Here is a 21,772-nt window from a genome sequence, read left to right on the forward strand (position 1 = left end):
ATCCCTGCCTGAGCACGCCGCTATGCGCAGTTATGTGAAGGAGTCCTTGGAGAAGGGGCATATTCGCCCGTCATCGTCACCATTAGGAGCAGGGTTCTTTTTTGTAGCCAAGAAGGATGGTTCGCTGAGACCTTGTATAGATTACCGCCTTCTAAATAAGATCACGGTTAAATTTCAGTACCCCTTGCCATTGTTATCTGATTTGTTTGCTCGGATTAAGGGGGCTAGTTGGTTCACCAAGATAGATCTTCGTGGTGCGTATAATCTGGTGCGAATCAGGCAAGGAGATGAATGGAAAACTGCATTTAATACGCCCGAGGGTCATTTTGAGTATCTAGTAATGCCATTCGGACTTGCCAATGCTCCATCAGTGTTTCAGTCCTTTATGCATGACATCTTCCGAGAGTACCTGGATAAATTCCTAATTGTGTACTTGGATGACATTTTGATCTTCTCGGATGATTGGGAGTCTCATGTGAAGCAGGTCAGAACAGTTTTTCAGGTCCTGCGTGCTAATTCTTTGTTTGTGAAGGGATCAAAGTGTCTCTTTGGTGTGCAGGTTTCATTTTTGGGGTTCATCTTTTCCCCTTCTACTATCGAGATGGATCCTGTTAAGGTCCAAGCCATCCATGATTGGACTCAGCCGACATCTCTGAAAAGTCTGCAAAAGTTCCTGGGCTTTGCTAATTTTTATCATCGCTTCATCTGCAATTTTTCTAGTATTGCCAAACCATTGACCGATTTGACCAAGAAGGGTGCTGATTTGGTCAATTGGTCTTCTGCTGCTGTGGAAGCTTTTCAAGAGTTGAAGCGTCGTTTTTCTTCTGCCCCTGTGTTGTGTCAACCAGAAGTTTCTCTTCCGTTCCAGGTCGAGGTTGATGCTTCTGAGATTGGAGCAGGGGCTGTTTTGTCGCAGAGAGCTTCTGATTGCTCAGTGATGAAACCATGCGCTTTTTTTTCCAGGAAGTTTTTGCCTGCTGAGCGAAATTATGATATGAGCAACCGAGAGTTGCTGGCCATGAAGTGGGCATTCGAGGAGTGGCGTCATTGGCTTGAAGGAGCTAAGCATCGCGTGGTGGTATTGACTGATCATAAGAACTTGACTTATCTTGAGTCTGCTAAGCGGTTGAATCCTAGACAGGCTCGTTGGTCGCTGTTTTTTGCCCGTTTTGACTTTGTGATTTCGTACCTTCCGGGCTCTAAAAATGTGAAGGCGGATGCTCTGTCTAGGAGTTTTGTGCCCGACTCTCCGGGTTTGTCTGAGCCGGCGGGTATCCTCAAGGAAGGAGTAATTGTGTCTGCCATCTCCCCTGATTTGCGGCGGGTGCTGCAAAAATTTCAGGCTAATAAACCGGATCGTTGTCCAGCGGAGAGACTGTTTGTCCCTGATAGGTGGACCAATAAAGTTATCTCTGAGGTTCATTGTTCGGTGTTGGCTGGTCATCCTGGAATCTTTGGTACCAGAGAGTTAGTGGCTAGATCCTTTTGGTGGCCGTCTCTGTCGCGGGATGTGCGTGCTTTTGTGCAGTCCTGTGGGATTTGTGCTTTGGCTAAGCCCTGCTGTTCTCGTGCCAGTGGGTTGCTTTTGCCCTTGCCGGTCCCGAAGAGGCCTTGGACACATATCTCTATGGATTTTATTTCAGATCTTCCCGTTTCTCAAAAGATGTCAGTCATTTGGGTGGTCTGTGATCGCTTTTCTAAGATGGTCCATCTGGTACCCTTGTCTAAATTGCCTTCCTCCTCTGATTTGGTGCCATTGTTCTTCCAGCATGTGGTTCGTTTACATGGCATTCCAGAGAATATCGTTTCTGACAGAGGTTCCCAGTTTGTTTCAAGGTTTTGGCGAGCCTTTTGTGGTAGGATGGGCATTGACTTGTCTTTTTCCTCGGCTTTCCATCCTCAGACTAATGGCCAGACCGAACGAACCAATCAGACCTTGGAAACATATCTGAGATGCTTTGTTTCTGCCGATCAGGATGACTGGGTGTCCTTTTTGCCTTTGGCTGAGTTCGCCCTTAATAATCGGGCCAGCTCGGCTACCTTGGTTTCGCCATTTTTCTGCAATTCTGGGTTCCATCCTCGTTTCTCTTCAGGACAGGTTGAGTCTTCGGACTGTCCTGGTGTGGATACTGTGGTGGACAGGTTGCAGCAGATTTGGACTCATGTAGTGGACAATTTGACCTTGTCCCAGGAGAAGGCTCAACGTTTTGCTAATCGCAGACGCCGTGTGGGTCCCCGACTTCGTGTTGGGGATCTGGTTTGGTTATCTTCTCGTCATATTCCTATGAAGGTTTCCTCTCCTAAGTTTAAACCTCGTTTCATTGGTCCGTATAGGATTTCTGAGGTTCTTAATCCTGTGTCTTTTCGTCTGACCCTTCCAGATTATTTTTCCATACATAACGTATTCCATAGGTCATTGTTGCGGAGATACGTGGCACCTATGGTTCCATCTGTTGATCCTCCTGCCCCGGTTTTGGTGGAGGGGGAATTGGAGTATATTGTGGAGAAGATTTTGGATTCTCGTGTTTCTAGACGGAAACTCCAGTATCTGGTTAAATGGAAGGGTTATGCTCAGGAAGATAATTCCTGGGTTTTTGCCTCTGATGTCCATGCTCCCGATCTTGTTCGTGCCTTTCATGTGGCTCATCCTGGTCGGCCTGGGGGCTCTGGTGAGGGTTCGGTGACCCCTCCTCAAGGGGGGGGGGTACTGTTGTGAATTCTGTGGCAGAGCTTCCTCCTTTGGTCACAAGTGGTACTTCGGCTGATTCTCTCTGTGAGCTTTTGTTGGTGGAGGGAAGTGGTACTGCGGCTTCTGAGTTTCCTCCCTCAGGTGATCTGGTGAGGTCGTTAGGTGCTTCTCTACTTAACTCCACCTAATGCTTTGATCCTGGCTTCCTGTCAATGTTCCAGTGTTGGACTTGCTTTTCCCTGGATCATTCCTGTGGCCTGCTGCTCTGCATAGCTAAGTTCTTCTTTGCTATTTGTTTGCTATTTTTTCTGTCCAGCTTGTCTAATTTGTTGCTGGAAGCTCTGGGACGCAAAGGGTGTACCTCCGTGCCGTTAGTTCGGTACGGAGGGTCTTTTTGCCCCCTTTTCGTGGTTTTATTTAGGGTTTTGTGTAGACCGCAAAGTTACCTTTTCTATCCTCGCTCTGTTAAGAAAGTCGGGCCTCACTTTGCTGAATCTATTTCATCTCTACGTTTGTCTTTTCATCTTAACTCACAGTCATTATATGTGGGGGGCTGCCTTTTCCTTTGGGGTATTTCTCTGAGGCAAGGTAGGCTTATTTTTCTATCTTCAGGCTAGTTAGTTTCTCAGGCTGTGCCGAGTTGCATAGGCAGAGTTAGGCGCAATCCACGGCTGCCTCTAGTGTTGTTTGGAGAGGATTAGGGATTGCGGTCTGCAGAGTTCCCACGTCTCAGAGCTCATTCTATGATTTTGGGTTATTGTCAGATCACTGTATGTGCTCTGACCGCTATGTCCATTGTGGTACTGAATTGCCTTTCATAACAGGAGGGGCTGACTGTGGTGGGGCTGACTGTGGTGGGGTTGACTGTGGAGGGACTGACTGTGGTGGGGCTGACTGTGGTGGGACTGACTGTGGTGGGGCTGACTGTGGTGGGACTGACTGTGGAGGGGCTGACTGTGGTGGGACTGACTGTGGTGGGACTGACTGTGGTGGGACTGACTGTGGAGGGGCTGACTGTGGAGGGGCTGACTGTGGAGGGGCTGACTGTGGAGGGACTGACTGTGGTGGGACTGACTGTGGAGGGACTGACTGTGGTGGGGCTGACTGTGGTGGGGCTGACTGTGGTGGGGCTGACTGTGGAGGGACTGACTGTGGAGGGACTGACTGTGGAGGGACTGACTGTGGAGGGACTGACTGTGGTGGGGCTGACTGTGGTGGGACTGACTGTGGAGGGGCTGACTGTGGTGGGACTGACTGTGTGGAGACTGACTGTGGAGGGGCTGACTGTGGAGGGACTGACTGTGGAGGGACTGACTGTGGAGGGACTGACTGTGGAGGGGCTGACTGTGGTGGGACTGACTGGTGGGGCTGACTGTGGTGGGGCTGACTGTGGTGGGGCTGACTGTGGAGGGGCTGACTGTGGTGGGACTGACTGTGGAGGGACTGACTGTGGAGGGACTGACTGTGGTGGGACTGACTGGAGGGGCTGACTGTGGAGGGGCTGACTGTGGAGGGACTGACTGTGGAGGGACTGACTGTAGTGGGGCTGACTGTGGAGGGGCTGACTGTGGAGGGACTGACTGTGGTGGGACTGACTGTGGAGGGGCTGACTGTGGAGGGGCTGACTGTGGAGGGGCTGACTGTGGAGGGACTGACTGTGGTGGGACTGACTGTGGTGGGGCTGACTGTGGTGGGGCTGACTGTGGAGGGGCTGACTGTGGAGGGACTGACTGTGGAGGGACTGACTGTGGAGGGGCTGACTGTGGAGGGGCTGACTGTGGAGGGGCTGACTGTGGAGGGGCTGACTGTGGAGGGGCTGACTGTGGTGGGGCTGACTGTGGTGGGGCTGACTGTGGTGGGGCTGATCCGCACCACATCTCACATCTGTTATCAGTCATCTGGGCTAAAAATATCAAGTTTTATCACTGCTGAAACTGGCTCATAAAGAGTGAATAGAAATCAGCTGGTTACAATGTATTTTCTGATTTCACCCTTTTGATTGGTTGATTGTTTATTATCAGTGATGGGCAAACCCTTGGATGTTCGGATACAGCCAAACATTTACAAAAAAGTTCTGTTCTGGTGCCAGAATAGTACCTGATCCCGAGCCGGACCCCATTCAGATGAATGGAGAACCAGAACATCGATTGTTTGCCATGCTTTCATCTGCCTCTGATTGGCGGTAAGATTGTTACCGGTGATCAGAGAGCTGTGGTTACCACGCTGTCAGATGATGGGGTGAGCAAGTAACTGAGACCAGATTTAAAAAGTTTAACTCTGGTAACAGAGGCTTCGGATGATGAGAGAGTACTACTCTCATCAGCGTACACCTGCTGCCGTTAATAACCGCAAGAGCAGGCGCCGCTGATAGGAGTATTCACCAGCCACTGCCTGTGGTACAAATAAATACATTTAGCAAAAAAATTACGTGGGGTGTTTCTATTTTTGATAACCAGCCAGGCAAGACTGATAGCTGCGGGCTGCAATCCTCAGCTGTCAGGTTCAGTAAGGCTGGTTATCAAGAATAGAGGGGTTATTTAGCTAAATAGCTTTGAAAAATAGTTTGGGGTCCCCTCATTTTTGACAACAGCCAAGCTAAAGCAGACAGCTGGGGGCTGATATTCTGAGGCTGGTAAGGGGCTATTAATATTGCTCACCCACCCCAGCCTAAAAATAGCAGCTGTGCATCTTTTAGAATTCTGAATCTTTGCCCGGCTCTTCCCACTTGCCCTGTAACGGTGGTCAGTTTGGTTCATATCTGTGGGGTTGATGTCACCTTTGTTTTGTCCAGGGACATCAAGCCCACGGCTTAGTAATGGAAAGATGCCTATGACTTCTATCCATTACTAACCCCATAGTCAGATTGTATATCAACACATACCCAGAATAAAGTCCTTTATTTAATATAAAAACATACACGGTTTTACAAATGTATTTAAAACCAAACACAGTTATACTCACCTTACACTCATTCCATTGAAGCCCTCGTCCCCTGTAAAAAATAGAAAATAATAAACAGCAAAAATACTTACCTAACGCCCATTCCATCCTGCTTCCCTTTAAAAAAAAACAAAAATAAAAAAACACCATATCTCTCACCTGTCACTTGACATACTGTCCCACACCGTAATCCATGTCTGTGATAATTGGTTTTCAACCTGGACAGTGCCAAGATGTGACCGTCCAGGCTGAAAACCATGGGAGAATGAGCTGTTGCGAGCGCAGCCTCAATGACTAGTGGTGATGTCATCAAGGTTACTGCAGGTCAATGAGGTTCTTGATAACCAGCCATGATAAAGCTGACGGGTTGAAGATCCAACGTCATTTTTTTTTAACTTGCTTATAATGCAGGCTTATGAATACTCTCATCCAGGCTACTTCATTTTCTCTCAGCGGACATCCCCACTATCATCATGGGTGACTTCAATATCCCCATTGACACTTCCACCTCAGCCACCTCTAAACTTTATCGCTCACTGTCTCCTTTGGTCTCACTCAATGGTCATCTGCAGCTACCCATAAAGATGGCCACACATTGGACCTCATCTTCACCCGCCTCTGTTCCCTTACTAATCTCACTAACTCACCCCTCCCCCTGTCTGACCACAACCTACTGACATTTTCTTCTCTCTCCCCTCCTAGCGCGCAACCTCCACTCCACAAACTCACTCACCCTTGCAGAAATCTCAAACACCTCAATTTACTATGTCTGTAAGAGGGAGTCCCTTCTCCCTCTTACAGACATAGCTTCCTTCCATGACACAGATGCTGCTGCCTCTTTTAATAACACCACAATAACAGCAACACTCGACTCAGCCGCCCCACTCATGCATAGCAAAACTCGTAGAATCAACAGGCAGCCCTGGCTGACCAGCCTGACCAAAGAACTGAGACGGGCTTCCAGGATCGCTGAACGGCGATGGAAGAGATCTCGTTCTGCTGAGCACTTCACTGCATACAAGCAGTCCCTCGCCAGCTTCAAGTCTGCGCTCACTGCCACAAAACAAACTTACTTCTCATCTCTCATATCCTCCCTGACTCACAACCCTAAACAGCTCTTCAACACTTTCAATTCTCTACTCCGTCCCCCAGCATCTCCTCCCTCCCCTCTCATTTCAGCTGAAGAATTTGCCTCTTTCTTTAAGCAGAAGATAGATAACATCAGACAAAGCTTTGGCCCGCAACCCCCAATGCCCCTCCTCTTGACTTCTCAGCCCTGTTCCAAAGCCAGCTTCTCCACCATGACAGATGATCAGCTCTCCATCCTTCTATCAAGATCACATCTCACCACTTGCACCCGTGACTCGCTCCCGTCCCACCTCATCCCTAACCTCGCAAAAGTCTTCATCCCAACCCTAACACAACTCTTCAACCTCTCACTTACAAACGGTGTCTTCCCCTCATCCTTCAAACACGCATCAATCACACCTATCCTCAAAAAACCCTCCCTCGACCCATCATCTGTGTCCAGCTATCGCCCGATATCCCTTCTCCCTTATGCCTCAAAACTACTGGAATAGCATGTCCATCTTGAACTGTCCTCCCACCTCACCTCCTGCTCCCTCTTTGACCGGTTACAATTTGGCTTCCGAACACATCACTCAACTGAAACTGCCCTAACTAAAGTGAGCAATGACCTACTAACCGCCAAGAGCAAGTGACACTACTCCTTCTCCTGGACTTGACTTCTACTTTTGACATTGTGGACCACTCCCTCCTGTTACAGACCCTCTCATCCCTTGGCGTCACAGACTTGGCCCTATCCTGGATCTCATCATACCTAACAGACCGGACATTCAGTGTCTCCCTCTCCCACACCACCTCCTCATCTCGCCCCCTGCCGGTGTTCCCCAAGGCTCAGTTCTAGGACCCCTACTCTTCTCCATCTACCCCTTCGACCTGGGACAGCTCATAGAATCCCACGGTTTACAATATAATCTCTACGCTGATGACACGCAGATCTACCCATCTGGACCCAACCTCGCTTCCTTACTGACCAAAATCCCACAATGTCTGTCTGCTATTTCATCCTTCTTTTCTGCTCGTATTCTAAAACTGAACATGGACAAAACAGAATTCATCTTTCCCCCATCTCACTCTACCCCTCCACCCGACCTATCCATCAATGTCAATGGCTGCTCACTTTCCCCGGTCCCGCATGCTCGGTGCCTCGGGGTGATCCTTGACTCTACCCTCTCTTTCAAGCCACATACCCAAGCCCTTGCCTCCTCTTGCCGATTCCAACTCAAAAACATTTCCCGGTTCCGTGCATCCCTTGACCATGAAACCACAAAAACACTAGTACATGCCCTTATCATCTCCTGCCTCGACTACTGCAACCTCCTACTCTCTGGCCTCCCCTTTAGCACTCTGGCACCACTCCAATCCATCCTAAACTCTGCTGTCCGACTAATCCACCTGTCTCCCCGTTACTCCCCAGCCTCTCCCCTATGTCAAGCTCTTCACTGGCTTCCTATTGCCCAGAGGCTACAGTTCAAAACACTAACAATGACATACAAAGCCATCCACAACCTGACTCCTCCATACATCTGTGACATGGTCTCCCGTTACCTACCTGCATGCAACCTTCAATCATCTCATAATCTCCTTCTCTACTCCCCTCTCATCTCTTCCTCCCACAACCGCATCCAAGACTTCTCCCGTGCTTCCCCTATACTCTGGAACTCTCTACCCCAACACATCAGGCTCTCACCTACCACGGAAACCTTCAAAAGGAACCTGAAGACCCACCTCTTCCGACAAGCCTACAGCCATCCCCAGTATACTGAACCTCCACATGACCAGCTCTACCTTCACCTAGTGAATCCTCACCCATCCCCTGTAGACTGTGAGCCCTCGCGGGCAGGGTCCTCTCTCCTCCTGTACTTGTGTGTGCCTTGTTTTACTCATGTTTATTGTACTTGTCTAGATTTGCCCCGTTCACATGTAAAGCACCATGGAATAAATGGCGCTATAAAAATGAATAAAAATAATAATAATCAGCAGCGCCTGTGTTTTCTGTAAATAGCGAAAGCAGGCATAGGCTGATGGAAGTAGTACTCACATCAGCCGACCCCTCCGTGATCGGAGGTCAACTTTTTACCGCTGGTCACAGCTGTTGGCTGTCAAATGAAGTGCAGTTCTCTGCTCAGCGGTAATGATCTTACTGCCGATCAGAGCCGCTGGTGTTGTTCACGGTGTCACACAGATGACAGTGTGGGAAACACCTGATGTTCGGGGGGTCGAACCCATATCATAGCACCAACTTTCTGGAGAAGTCCCTGTTGGAGGTAGGTGTTTGGTACTGACCTCAAACTTTACTGCTCTGGTTCGCCCATCACTATTATCTTTATCTGAGGTGTGACCTCGCATCTGGTCCCAGCAGCCACCAGGAGGCTCAGGCTTTCTGACAGCGCCATGCTATCAGATATTGTCTGTGAGGGAAATGTAGTGTTAAATTGTGGTCGTACAGGACACATGGACGTCTGCTACAGAGCAGCGCTCCTCGATGACTGACATCGGCGGTTCCAAGCTTCTCCATGATACCCATGTGCCATATTAGCCTCAGTTCATTGGCTGCATCGGCCACATTATCACTGAGAGAAGAGGGGTGTCTGATCTAATGATCTGAGCTGGACCCCTTCATACCCTTTAGCACAGGCAGGGTGTGGGATGTGTGCCGCCTGTGTCAAAATGAATGGGAAAAAGGAACTTCAAGTCTATTACCTAAGCCAGCCCCCTTCTCCATCATAGCTAGTACCTGAGCTGAACGGACAGCCCCCTTTATGCCGTTTGTCACAGGGTGGGGGGTGAGCTTCACTTCTGTCAGAGGGAATGTGGAAATGGCGCTTACAGGAGAGGAAGAGGAGGGGATGTGGTAACGAGACAATGTTGCAGATTTTATCATTATATGCTCTTAATAAGATATGTCTCCCAGCAGCCAAGTAATGATAAATCCATTGTCAGTAAATCTTCCCTCGGGTCATTTCCCACAGACAGTTGTGCAATTCTTGTGGATTCCCGGCTGTAAACGACACTTGCCTGACCGCCATCCCCAGGTGACGGCAGAAATCGGCTGCGTTTATGGACCAGAGCTGCGGATCTCCTGGACTATTCTACTTGTGTCTTTACGGATTTTGCAATGCTCAGGTTCCGTCGCTGCGAATTTCTTGCCTTTTTTTCTGCTACAAGAATCCGCAGCATTCTGACCACAAGGGAATTCACCATTGGGAGAGTTCTGGGTACAGAGATAAAGTGGAATAATCCCTCAGAGCAGCGCTCCTGCCCTGCCCCCGACATGTCCTTAAAGTTAACTGGAGCTCATCCTATGATAGGTCAAGAATGATTGTGATAATTTAGGCCGTGGTTTCTAGGTCAGGGGCTTCTTCAGGGGCCACTTAGAGGGAGAATCAGCCACGACTTATTAGTTTTGTTTCTATGAACCCCCAACACATTGTTAATATTACGGTAGACGAGGCCGTTATATTGGGAAATCAGCGGGATGAAAAGTGAGTTTTGTTTAATGTGTCTCATAAATAAGCGCGGTGTGTGGTCGAAGGCAGACTGACAGCGCTCAGAACGTTACCGCTGATGTATGGCTTTAATTCCAGGCTTTTATGAAAATGTGACTATTTACTGACTTTTATTGTCCAAGTTTAATTGCGTTGAGATTAATTTCACTTTGTCTTTTCCCCTTCACAGAGGGCGACGAGACAGGAGTTATGGATAGTCTGCTCGAGGCCTTACAGTCAGGCGCGGCGTTCAGAGACCGCAGAAAACGAACTCCCAAAGCCAATGGTAAGTGACGTCTAATTCAGCATTGTCCACTCAGTCTTACACCGGCATTGTCCTCTGTGTGACACCGGCATTGTCCCCTCGGTGGATCTCCGGCATTGTCCCATCGGCGTGACTCTGGCATTGTCTCCTCGGTGTGACACCGGCATTGTCCCCCCAGGGTGACACCGGCATTGTCCCCTCAGCGTGACTCTGGCATTGTCCCCTAGGTCTGACACCGGCATTGTCCCCTCGGTGTATCTCCGGCATTGTCCCCTCGGTGTGACACCGGCATTGTCCCCTCGGTGTGACACCGGCATTGTCCCCTCGGTCTGACACCGGCATTGTCCTCTCAGTGTGACACCGGCATTGTCCCCTCAGTGTGACACCGGCATTGTCCCCTCAGTCTGACACCGGCATTGTCCCCTCGGTCTGACATCGGCATTGTCCCCTCGGTGTGACACCGGCATTGTCCCCTCGGTGTGACACCGGCATTGTCCCCTCGGTCTGACACCGGCATTGTCCTCTCAGTGTGACACCGGCATTGTCCCCTCAGTGTGACACCGGCATTGTCCCCTCAGTCTGACACCAGCATTGTCCCCTCGGTCTGACACCGGCATTGTCCCCTCGGTCTGACATCGGCATTGTCCTCTCAGTGTGACACCAGCATTGTCCCCTCGGTCTGACATCGACATTGTCCTCTCAGTGTGACACCAGCATTGTCCTCTCAGTGTGACACCAGCATTGTCCCCACGGTCTGACACCGGCATTGTCCCCTCGGTGTGACACCGGCATTGTCCCCTCGGTCTGACACCGGCATTGTCCTCTCAGTGTGACACCGGCATTGTCCCCTCAGTGTGACACCGGCATTGTCCCCTCAGTCTGACACCGGCATTGTCCCCTCGGTCTGACATCGGCATTGTCCTCTCAGTGTGACACCAGCATTGTCCCCTCGGTCTGACACCGGCATTGTCCCCTCGTTGTATCTCCGGCATTGTCCCCTCGGTCTGACACCGGCATTGTCCCCCCAGGGTGACACCGGCATTGTCCCCTCAGTCTGACACCGGCATTGTCCCCTCGGTCTGACACCGGCATTGTCCTCTCAGTGTGACACCGGCATTGTCCCTTCAGTGTATCTCCGGCATTGTCCCCTCGGTGGATCTCCGGCATTGTCCCCTCGGTGTATCTCCGGCATTGTCCCCTCGGTGTGACACCGGCATTGTCCCCTCGGTGTAACTCCGGCATTGTCCCCTCAGTGTATCTCCGGCATTGTCCCCTCGGTGTATCTCCGGCATTGTCCCCTCGGTGTATCTCCGGCATTGTCCCCCTCGGTGTGACACCGGCATTGTCCCCTCAGTGTGACACCGGCATTGTCCCCTTGGTATATCTCCGGCATTGTCCCCTCGGTGTATCTCCGGCATTGTCCCCTCAGTGTGACACCGGCATTGTCCCCTCAGTGTGACACCGGCATTGTCCCCTCAGTGTGACACCGGCATTGTCCCCTCGGTGTGACACCGGCATTGTCCCCTCAGTTTAACACCTGCATTGTCCCCTCGGTGTATCTCCGGCATTGTCCCCTCGGTCTGACACCGGCATTGTCCCCTCAGTGTGACACCGGCATTGTCCCCTCGGTGTATCTCCGGCATTGTCCCCTCGGTGTATCTCCGGCATTGTCCCCTCGGTGTATCTCCGGCATTGTCCCCTCGGTGTGACACCGGCATTGTCCCCTCAGTGTGACACCGGCATTGTCCCCTCGGTCTGACACCGGCATTGTCCCCTCGGTGTTTCTCCGGCATTGTCCCCTCGGTGTGACACCGGCATTGTCCCCTCGGTGTGACACCGGCATTGTCCCCTCGGTCTGACACCGGCATTGTCCCCTCGGTGTATCTCCGGCATTGTCCCCTTGGTGTATCTCCGGCATTGTCCCCTCGGTCTGACACCGGCATTGTCCCCTCGGTGTGACACCGGCATTGTCCCCTCGGTGTGACACCGGCATTGTCCCCTCAGTGTGACACCGGCATTGTCCCCTCGGTGTTTCTCCGGCATTGTCCCCTCGGTCTGACACCGGCATTGTCCCCTCGGTGTATCTCCGGCATTGTCCCCTCGGTGTATCTCCGGCATTGTCCCCTCGGTGTATCTCCGGCATTGTCCCCTCGGTGTGACACCGGCACTGTCCCCTCAGTGTGACACCGGCATTGTCCCCTCGGTCTGACACCGGCATTGTCCCCTCGGTCTGACACCGGCATTGTCCCCTCGGTGTATCTCCGGCATTGTCCCCTCGGTGTATCTCCGGCATTGTCCCCTCGGTCTGACACCGGCATTGTCCCCTCAGTGTGACACCGGCATTGTCCCCTCGGTGTAACTCCGGCATTGTCCCCTCGGTGTAACTCCGGCATTGTCCGCTCAGTGTGACACCGGCATTGTCCCCACGGTCTGACACCGGCATTGTCCCCTCGGTCTGACACCGGCATTGTCCCCTCGGTCTGACACCGGCATTGTCCCCTCGGTCTGACACCGGCATTGTCCCCTCGGTCTGACACCGGCATTGTCCCCTCAGTGTGACACCGGCATTGTCCCCTCGGTGTATCTCCGGCATTGTCCCCTCGGTGTATCTCCGGCATTGTCCCCTCGGTGTATCTCCGGCATTGTCCCCTCGGTCTGACACCGGCATTGTCCCCTCGGTGTGACACCGGCATTGTCCCCTCGGTGTATCTCCGGCATTGTCCCCTCGGTGTATCTCCGGCATTGTCCCCTCGGTGTATCTCCGGCATTGTCCCCTCGGTGTGACACCGGCATTGTCCCCTCGGTGTATCTCCGGCATTGTCCCCTCGGTGTATCTCCGGCATTGTCCCCTCGGTGTATCTCCGGCATTGTCCCCTCGGTGTATCTCCGGCATTGTCCCCTCGGTGTATCTCCGGCATTGTCCCCTCGGTCTGACACCGGCATTGTCCATGCTGTGTGGCCGCCTGCTCAGGTGGGAGCATGTGGGTGGTCCCAGTGACTGACGGTGCACCCACTGAGCTTGTTAGGAAAGGTGCAAAACTCTGCATCATGCAGACCGGTGCGGAAATGAGCAGGGTGCATGTGACATGTTTAGAACTGAAGGGGGCGCCGCTGCTCCTGCTCCATGGCTATATTTATGTATTGTGATGTCTGTATACAGTTATATTTATACACAGTTACATCTATGTACAGTTATATTTATGCACTATGATGTCTATGTACGGTTATATTTATACACTGACGTAAAGTGTGTGCATGGTGGTGATAGCGCATGTGCGCAGTGTAAATATCGCATGTGCACAGTGTAACTAGCTCATGTGCCCTGCGATTCCGGACATGCTGTGCATCTTTTAAGATCGCTGCATGTCCGTTTACCTATACAAGGTATAACACAGGGCCCTATGTGTGGGGTGCGATGATTCCGGATGTGTGCAATGAACACATCCGGCATCATCGCGTCTCCAGAAGGGGGCGAAGCTTTGGGTGGAGCGAGTTTGCCTCTCCGTGAAAACCGCCGGCCATCCTGAACGTGGACATGTACTCTAACTAGCTCACGAGCAGTGTAAATAGCTCATGTGCAGTGTAACTAGCTCATGTGCAGTGTAATTAGCTCATGTGCAGTGTAATTAGCTCATGTGCAGTGTAATTAGCTCATGTGCAGTGTAATTAGCTCATGTGCAGTGTAAATAGTCCCCTCGGTGTGACACCAGCATTGTTACATCAGTGTAACACCGGCATTGTTACATCAGTATGACACCAGCATTGTCCCCTCGGTGTATCTCCGGCATTGGCCCCTCGGTCTGACACCGGCATTGGCCCCTCGGTGTATCTCCGGCATTGGCCCCTCGGTCTGACACCGGCATTGGCCCCTCGGTGTGACACCGGCATTGGCCCCTCGGTCTGACACCAGCATTGTCCCCTCAGTGTAACACCGGCATTGTTACATCAGTATGACACCAGCATTGTCCCCTCGGTGTATCTCCGGCATTGTCCCCTCGGTGTGACACCGGCATTGTTACATCAGTGTGACACCGGCATTGACTCCTCAGTGTGACACCGGCATTGGCCCCTCGGTCTGACACCAGCATTGTCCCCTCAGTGTAACACCGGCATTGTTACATCAGTATGACACCGTCATTTACTCCTCAGTGTGACACCAGCATTGTCCCCTCGGTCTGACACCGTCATTTACTCCTCAGTGTGACACCAGCATTGTCCCCTCGGTGTATCTCCGGCATTGTCCCCTCGGTGTATCTCCGGCATTGTCCCCTCGGTGTATCTCCGGCATTGTCCCCTCGGTGTATCTCTGGCATTGTCCCCTCGGTGTATCTCCGGCATTGTCCCCTCGGTGTATCTCCGGCATTGTCCCCTCGGTCTGACACCGGCATTGTCCCCCTCGGTGTGACACCGGCATTGTCCCCTCGGTGTGACACCGGCATTGTCCCCTCAGTGTGACACCAGCATTGTCCCCTCAGTGTGACACCGGCATTGTCCCCTCGGTGTGACACCGGCATTGTCCCCTCGGTGTATCTCCGGCATTGTCCCCTCGGTGCATCTCCGGCATTGTCCCATCGGTGTGACACCGGCATTGTCCCCTCGGTCTGACACCGGCATTGTCCCCTCGGTGTATCTCCGGCATTGTCCCCTCGGTGTGACACCGGCATTGTCCCCTCGGTGTGACACCGGCATTGTCCCCTCGGTGTGACACCGGCATTGTCCCCTCGGTGTATCTCCGGCATTGTCCCCTCGGTCTGACACCGGCATTGTCCCCTCGGTGTGACACCGGCATTGTCCCCTCGGTGTATCTCCGGCATTGTCCCCTCGGTGTATCTCCGGCATTGTCCCCTCGGTGTGACACCGGCATTGTCCCCTCGGTGTGACACCGGCATTGTCCCCTCGGTGTATCTCCGGCATTGTCCGCTCGGTGTATCTCCGGCATTGTCCCCTCGGTCTGACACCGGCATTGTCCCCTCAGTGTGACACCGGCATTGTCCCCTCGGTGTGACACCGGCATTGTCCCCTCAGTGTGACACCAGCATTGTCCCCTCGGTGTGACACCGGCATTGTCCCCTCGGTGTGACACCGGCATTGTCCCCTCGGTGTATCTCCGGCATTGTCCCCTCGGTGCATCTCCGGCATTGTCCCATCGGTGTGACACCGGCATTGTCCCCTCGGTCTGACACCGGCATTGTCCCCTCGGTGTGACACCGGCATTGTCCCCTCGGTGTATCTCCGGCATTGTCCCCTCGGTGTGACACCGGCATTGTCCCCTCGGTGTGACACCGGCATTGTCCCCTCGGTGTGACACCGGCATTGTCCCCTCGGTGTATCTCCGGCATTGTCCCCTCGGTCTGACACCGGCATTGTCCCCTCGGTGTGACACCGGCATTGTCCCCTCGGTGTATCTCCGGCATTGTCCCCTCGGTGTATCTCCGGCATTGTCCCCTCGGTGTATCTCCGGCATTGTCCCCTCGGTGTGACACCGGCATTGTCCCCTCGGTGTATCTCCGGCATTGTCCCCTCGGTCTGACACCGGCATTGTCCCCTCGGTGTGACACCGGCATTGTCCCCTCGGTGTATCTCCGGCATTGTCCCCTCGGTGTGACACCGGCATTGTCCCCTCGGTGTATCTCCGGCATTGTCCCCTCGGTGTGACACCGGCATTGTCCCCTCGGTGTATCTCCGGCATTGTCCCCTCGGTGTGACACCGGCATTGTCCCCTCGGTGTATCTCCGGCATTGTCCCCTCGGTGTATCTCCGGCATTGTCCCCTCGGTGTATCTCCGGCATTGTCCCCTCAGTGTGACACCGGCATTGTCCCCTCGGTGTATCTCAAGCATTGTCCCCTCGGTGTATCTCCGGCATTGTCCCCTCGGTGTATCTCCGGCATTGTCCCCTCGGTGTATCTCCGGCATTGTCCCCTCAGTGTGACACCGGCATTGTCCCCTCGGTGTATCTCCGGCATTGTCCCCTCGGTGTATCTCCGGCATTGTCCCCTCGGTCTGACACCGGCATTGTCCATGCTGTGTGGCCGCCTGCTCAGGTGGGAGCATGTGGGTGGTCCCAGTGACTGACGGTGCACCCACTGAGCTTGTTAGGAAAGGTGCAAAACTCTGCATCATGCAGACCGGTGCGGAAATGAGCAGGGTGCATGTGACATGTTTAGAACTGAAGGGGGCGCCGCTGCTCCTGCTCCATGGCTATATTTATGTATTGTGATGTCTGTATACAGTTATATTTATACACAGTTACATCTATGTACAGTTATATTTATGCACTATGATGTCTATGTACGGTTATATTTATACACTGACGTAAAGTGTGTGCATGGTGGTGATAGCGCATGTGCGCAGTGTAAATATCGCATGTGCACAGTGTAACTAGCTCATGTGCCCTGCGATTCCGGACATGCTGTGCATCTTTTAAGATCGCTGCATGTCCGTTTACCTATACAAGGTATAACACAGGGCCCTATGTGTGGGGTGCGATGATTCCGGATGTGTGCAATGAACACATCCGGCATCATCGCGTCTCCAGAAGGGGGCGGAGCTTTGGGTGGAGCGAGTTTGCCTCTCCGTGAAAACCGCCGGCCATCCTGAACGTGGACATGTACTCTAACTAGCTCACGAGCAGTGTAAATAGCTCATGTGCAGTGTAAATAGCTCGTGTGCAGTGTAATTAGCTCATGTGCGGTGTAATTAGCTCATGTGCAGTGTAATTAGCTCATGTGCAGTGTAACTAGCTCATGTGCAGTGGAACTAGCTTGTGTGCAGTGTAATTAGCTCATGTGCAATGTAAATAGCGCATGTGCAGTGTAAATAGCGCATGTGCAGTGTAAATAGCTCATGTGCAATGTAAATAGCTCATGTGCAGTGTAAATAGTCCCCTCGGTGTGACACCAGCATTGTTACATCAGTGTGATACCGGCATTGTCCCCTCGGTGTATTTCCGGCATTGGCCCCTCGGTCTGACACCGGCATTGGCCCCTCGGTCTGACACCGGCATTGTCCCCTCGGTGTAACACCGGCATTGGCCCCTCGGTGTAACACCGGCATTGTCCCCTCAGTGTGACACCGGCATTGACTCCTCAGTGTGACACCGGCATTGTCCCCACGGTGTGACACCGGCATTGGCCCCTCGGTGTATCTCCGGCATTGACTCCTCAGTGTGACACCGGCATTGTCCCCTCGGTCTGACACCGGCATTGTCCCCTCAGTGTGACACCGGCATTGTTACATCAGTGTGACACCGGCATTGTCCCCTCAGTGTGACACCGGCATTGTCCCCACAGTGTGACACCGGCATTGTCCCCTCAGTGTGACACCGGCATTGTTACATCAGTGTGACACCGGCATTGTCCCCTCAGTGTGACACCGGCATTGTTACATCAGTGTGACACCGGCATTGTCCCCTCAGTGTGACACCAGCATTGTCCCCTCAGTGTAACACCGGCATTGTTACATCAGTATGACACCGTCATTGACTCCTCAGTGTGACACCAGCATTGTCCCCTCAGTGTAACACCGGCATTGTTACATCAGTATGACACCGTCATTGACTCCTCAGTGTGACACCAGCATTGTCCCCTCGGTCTGACCCTGGCATTGCCCCCTCGGTGTAACTCCGGCATTGTTACATCAGTGTGACACTGGCATTGACTCCTCGGTGTATCTCCGGCATTGTCCCCTCGGTCTGACACCGGCATTGTCCCCTCGGTGTAACACCGGTCGCAAGGTATAACACAGGGCCCTATGTGTGGGGTGCGATGATTCCGGATGTGTGCAATGAACACATCCGGCATCATCGCGTCTCCAGAAGGGGGCAAAGCTTTCGGCGGAGCGAGTTTGCCGCTCCGTCAAAACCGCCGGCCATCCTGAATGTGGACATGTACCCTAACTAGCTTATGTGCAGTGCAAATAGCTCATGTGCAGTGTAAATAGCTCATGTGCAGTGTAAATAGCTCATTTGCAGTGTAAATAGCTCATTTGCAGTGTAAATAGCTCATGTGCAGTGTAAATAGCTCATTTGCAGTGTAAATAGCTCATGTGCAGTGTAAATAGCTCATGTGCAGTGTAAATAGCTCATTTGCAGTGTAAATAGCTCATGTGCAGTGTAAATAGCGCACATGAACAGTGTAAATAGCGCATGTGCACAGTGTAAATAGCGCATGTGCACAGTGTAAATAGCGCATGTGCACAGTGTAAATAGCTCATGTGCAGAGTGTAAATAGCACATGTGCAGTGTAAATTGCGCATGTGCAGTGTAAATAGCGCATGTGCAGAGTGTAAATAGCGCAAGTGCACAGTGTAAATAGCTCATGTGCAGTGTAAATAGCACATGTGCAGTGTAAATAGCGCATGTGCAGTGTAAATAGCGCATGTGCAGAGTGTAAATAGCGCATGTGCAGTGTAAAAAGCTCATGTGCAGTGTAACTAGCTAATGTGCAGTGTAACTAGCTCATGTGCAGAGTGTAAATAGCGCATGTGCACAGTGTAAATAGCTCATGTGCACAGTGTAAATGTTTTTAACTGTTTTTGCAGTGTTTTGTCCTAATAAAATTTAATGATGATTTAGAAAATTCTATTGTGTGGTGATCCCCGTTTTATGCATGCCTTCTTTTCTCTTGTTTTGTAACTGTATCTCTTTATGGCATGTGATGGGAGATCCCCAGTAGTGGTGCCCGCCTACATGTGTTGTTTAAGTTGCACAGTGTAAATAGCGCATATGCACAGTGTAAATAGCACATGTGCACAATGTAAATAGTGCATGTGCACAGTGTAAATAGTGCATGTGCACAGTGTAAATAGCACATGTGCACAGTGTAAATAGCGCATGTGCAGTGTAAATAGCGCATGTGCAGTGTAAATAGTGCATGTGCAGTGTAAATAGCGCATGTGCAGTGTAAATAGCGCATGTGCAGTGTAAATAGCGCATGTGCAGTGTAAATAGCGCATGTGCAGTGTAAATAGCGCATGTGCACAGTGTAAATAGCCCATGTGCAGTGTAAATAGCGCATGTGCGCAGTGTAAATAGCGCATATGCACAGTGTAAATAGCGCATATGCACAGTGTAAATAGCACATATGCACAGTGTAAATAGCGCATGTGCAGTGTAAATAGCGCATGTGCACAGTGTAAATAGCGCATGTGCGCAGTGTAAATAGCGCATGTGCGCAGTGTAAATAGCGCATGTGCAGTGTAAATAGCGCATGTGCACAGTGTAAATAGCGCATGTGCGCAGTGTAAATAGCGCATGTGCGCAGTGTAAATAGCACATATGCACAGTGTAAATAGCACATATGCACTGTGTAAATGGCTCATGAGCACAGTGTAAATAGCACATGTGCACAGTGTAAATAGCGCATGTGCAGTGTAAATAGCGCATATGCAGTGTAAATAGCGCATGTGCACAGTGTAAATAGCGCATGTGCGCAGTGTAAATAGCGCATGTGCGCAGTGTAAATAGCACATATGCACAGTGTAAATAGCACATATGCACTGTGTAAATGGCTCATGAGCACAGTGTAAATAGCACATGTGCACAGTGTAAATAGCGCATGTGCAGTGTAAATAGCGCATATGCAGTGTAAATAGCGCATGTGCACAGTGTAAATAGCACATATGCACAGTGTAAATAGCACATATGCAGTGTGTAAATGGCTCATGAGCACAGTGTAAATAGCACATATGCACTGTGTAAATGGCTCATGTGCACAGTGTAAATAGCGCATGTGCACAGTGTAAATAGCGCATGTGCGCAGTGTAAATAGTGATTGTGCATAGTGTAAATAGTGATTGTGCACAGTGTAAATAGCGCATGTGCACAGTGTAAATAGTGATTGTTCACAGTGTAAATAGTGATTGTGCACAGTGTAAATAGCGCATGCACACCATAAAGGACAGATGATACAATACACAATGCTTACTGAAACGTCATGATTGAGTGTCGGATGCACGACGAGTGATCATTAGCCAATCATTGGGCCATGTGACCAAACCTGATCAGCGGATATGTCCGTGAAATGAAAGGTGAGTTTGGAATATTCTGTCCCCGACATCAGGCGTGTGGCTCGTAGGGAGCGATCGTTACAGTCCAGGTCCTGGGCCGGGTATCGGCGCAGTCATCACTTCTGCTGCAAATCGCCGGCTCCAGGACACAAACCAATAATCTGGAAGCTGAATTATCAGCAAAGAAAATATTCAATTCACATCAGAAGCATTTCTTCCCCGAGGAGACGACTGTGTCCTAGAGAATACGAGATGGCGGTGAGAAGTCGCTCCTTCCTGCCACCGCCGCTCACACACCTAGGTCTGATGGATGGAAGTAATCAAAACTGTAAAGAACTTCATGTTCACAAAGACTGGGGGTCACATGGCAAACAGCAGAGCGGGGGCCACTGTCACAGCAGAGTGGGGGCCACTATCATAGCAGAGCGGGGGCCACTGTCACAGTACAGTGGGGGCTACTGTCACAGCAGAGCGGGGGCCACTGTCACAGTACAGTGGGGGCTACTGTCACAGCAGAGCAGGGGCCACTGTCACAGTACAGTGGGGGCTACTGTCACAGCAGAGCAGGGGCCACTGTCACAGCAGAGCGGGGGCCACTGTCACAGTACAGTGGGGGCTACTGTCACAGCAGAGCAGGGGCCACTGTCACAGCAGAGCGGGGGCCACTGTCACAGTACAGTGGGGGCTACTGTCACAGCAGAGAGGGGGCCACTGTCACAGCAGAGCGGGGGCCACTGTCACAGTAGAGCGGGGGCCACTGCCACAGCAGAGAGGGGGCCACTGTCACAGCAGAGCAGGGGCCACTATCACAGCAGAGCGGGGGCCACTGTCACAGCAGAGCAGGGGCTACTGTCACAGCAGAGAGGGGGCTACTGTCACAGCAGAGAGGGGGCCACTGTCACAGCAGAGCGGGGGCCACTGTCACAGCAGAGCGGGGGCCACTGTCACAGCAGAGCGGGGGCCACTGTCACAGCAGAGCAGGGGCCACTATCACAGCAGAGCGGGGGCCACTGTCACAGTACAGTGGGGGCTACTGTCACAGCAGAGCTGGGGGCCACTGTCACAGCAGAGCGGGGGCCACTGTCACAGCAGAGCGGGGGCCACTGTCACAGCAGAGCGGGGGCCACTGTCACAGCAGAGCGGGGGCCACTGTCACAGCAGAGCGGGGGCCACTGTCACAGCAGAGCGGGGGCCACTGACACAGTAGAGCGGGGGCCACTGCCACAGCAGAGAGGGGCCGCGGTCACAGCAGAGCGGGGGCCACTGTCACAGCAGAGCGGGGGCCACTATCATAGCAGAGC

The 21,772-nt window shown here is 52.0% G+C and overlaps 1 protein-coding gene across 4 annotated transcripts in view; it reads left to right on the forward strand.

Annotated features, from left to right (window-relative positions):
* The window catches only part of DIAPH2 (diaphanous related formin 2), a 1,874,941-nt gene that overhangs the window by 1,599,007 nt on the left and 254,162 nt on the right, over positions 1–21,772 (forward strand). For all 4 annotated transcript variants that reach the window (XM_069746079.1, XM_069746080.1, XM_069746081.1 and 1 more), the window contains one exon: positions 10,391–10,486. In XM_069746079.1, coding sequence (XP_069602180.1) covers positions 10,391–10,486 — 96 coding nt within the window. The remainder of the gene's footprint in view (positions 1–10,390; positions 10,487–21,772) is intronic.

The sequence above is a fragment of the Ranitomeya imitator genome, chromosome 2 (genome assembly GCF_032444005.1).
Source record: "Ranitomeya imitator isolate aRanImi1 chromosome 2, aRanImi1.pri, whole genome shotgun sequence".
NCBI classification, from domain to species: Eukaryota; Metazoa; Chordata; class Amphibia; order Anura; family Dendrobatidae; genus Ranitomeya; species Ranitomeya imitator.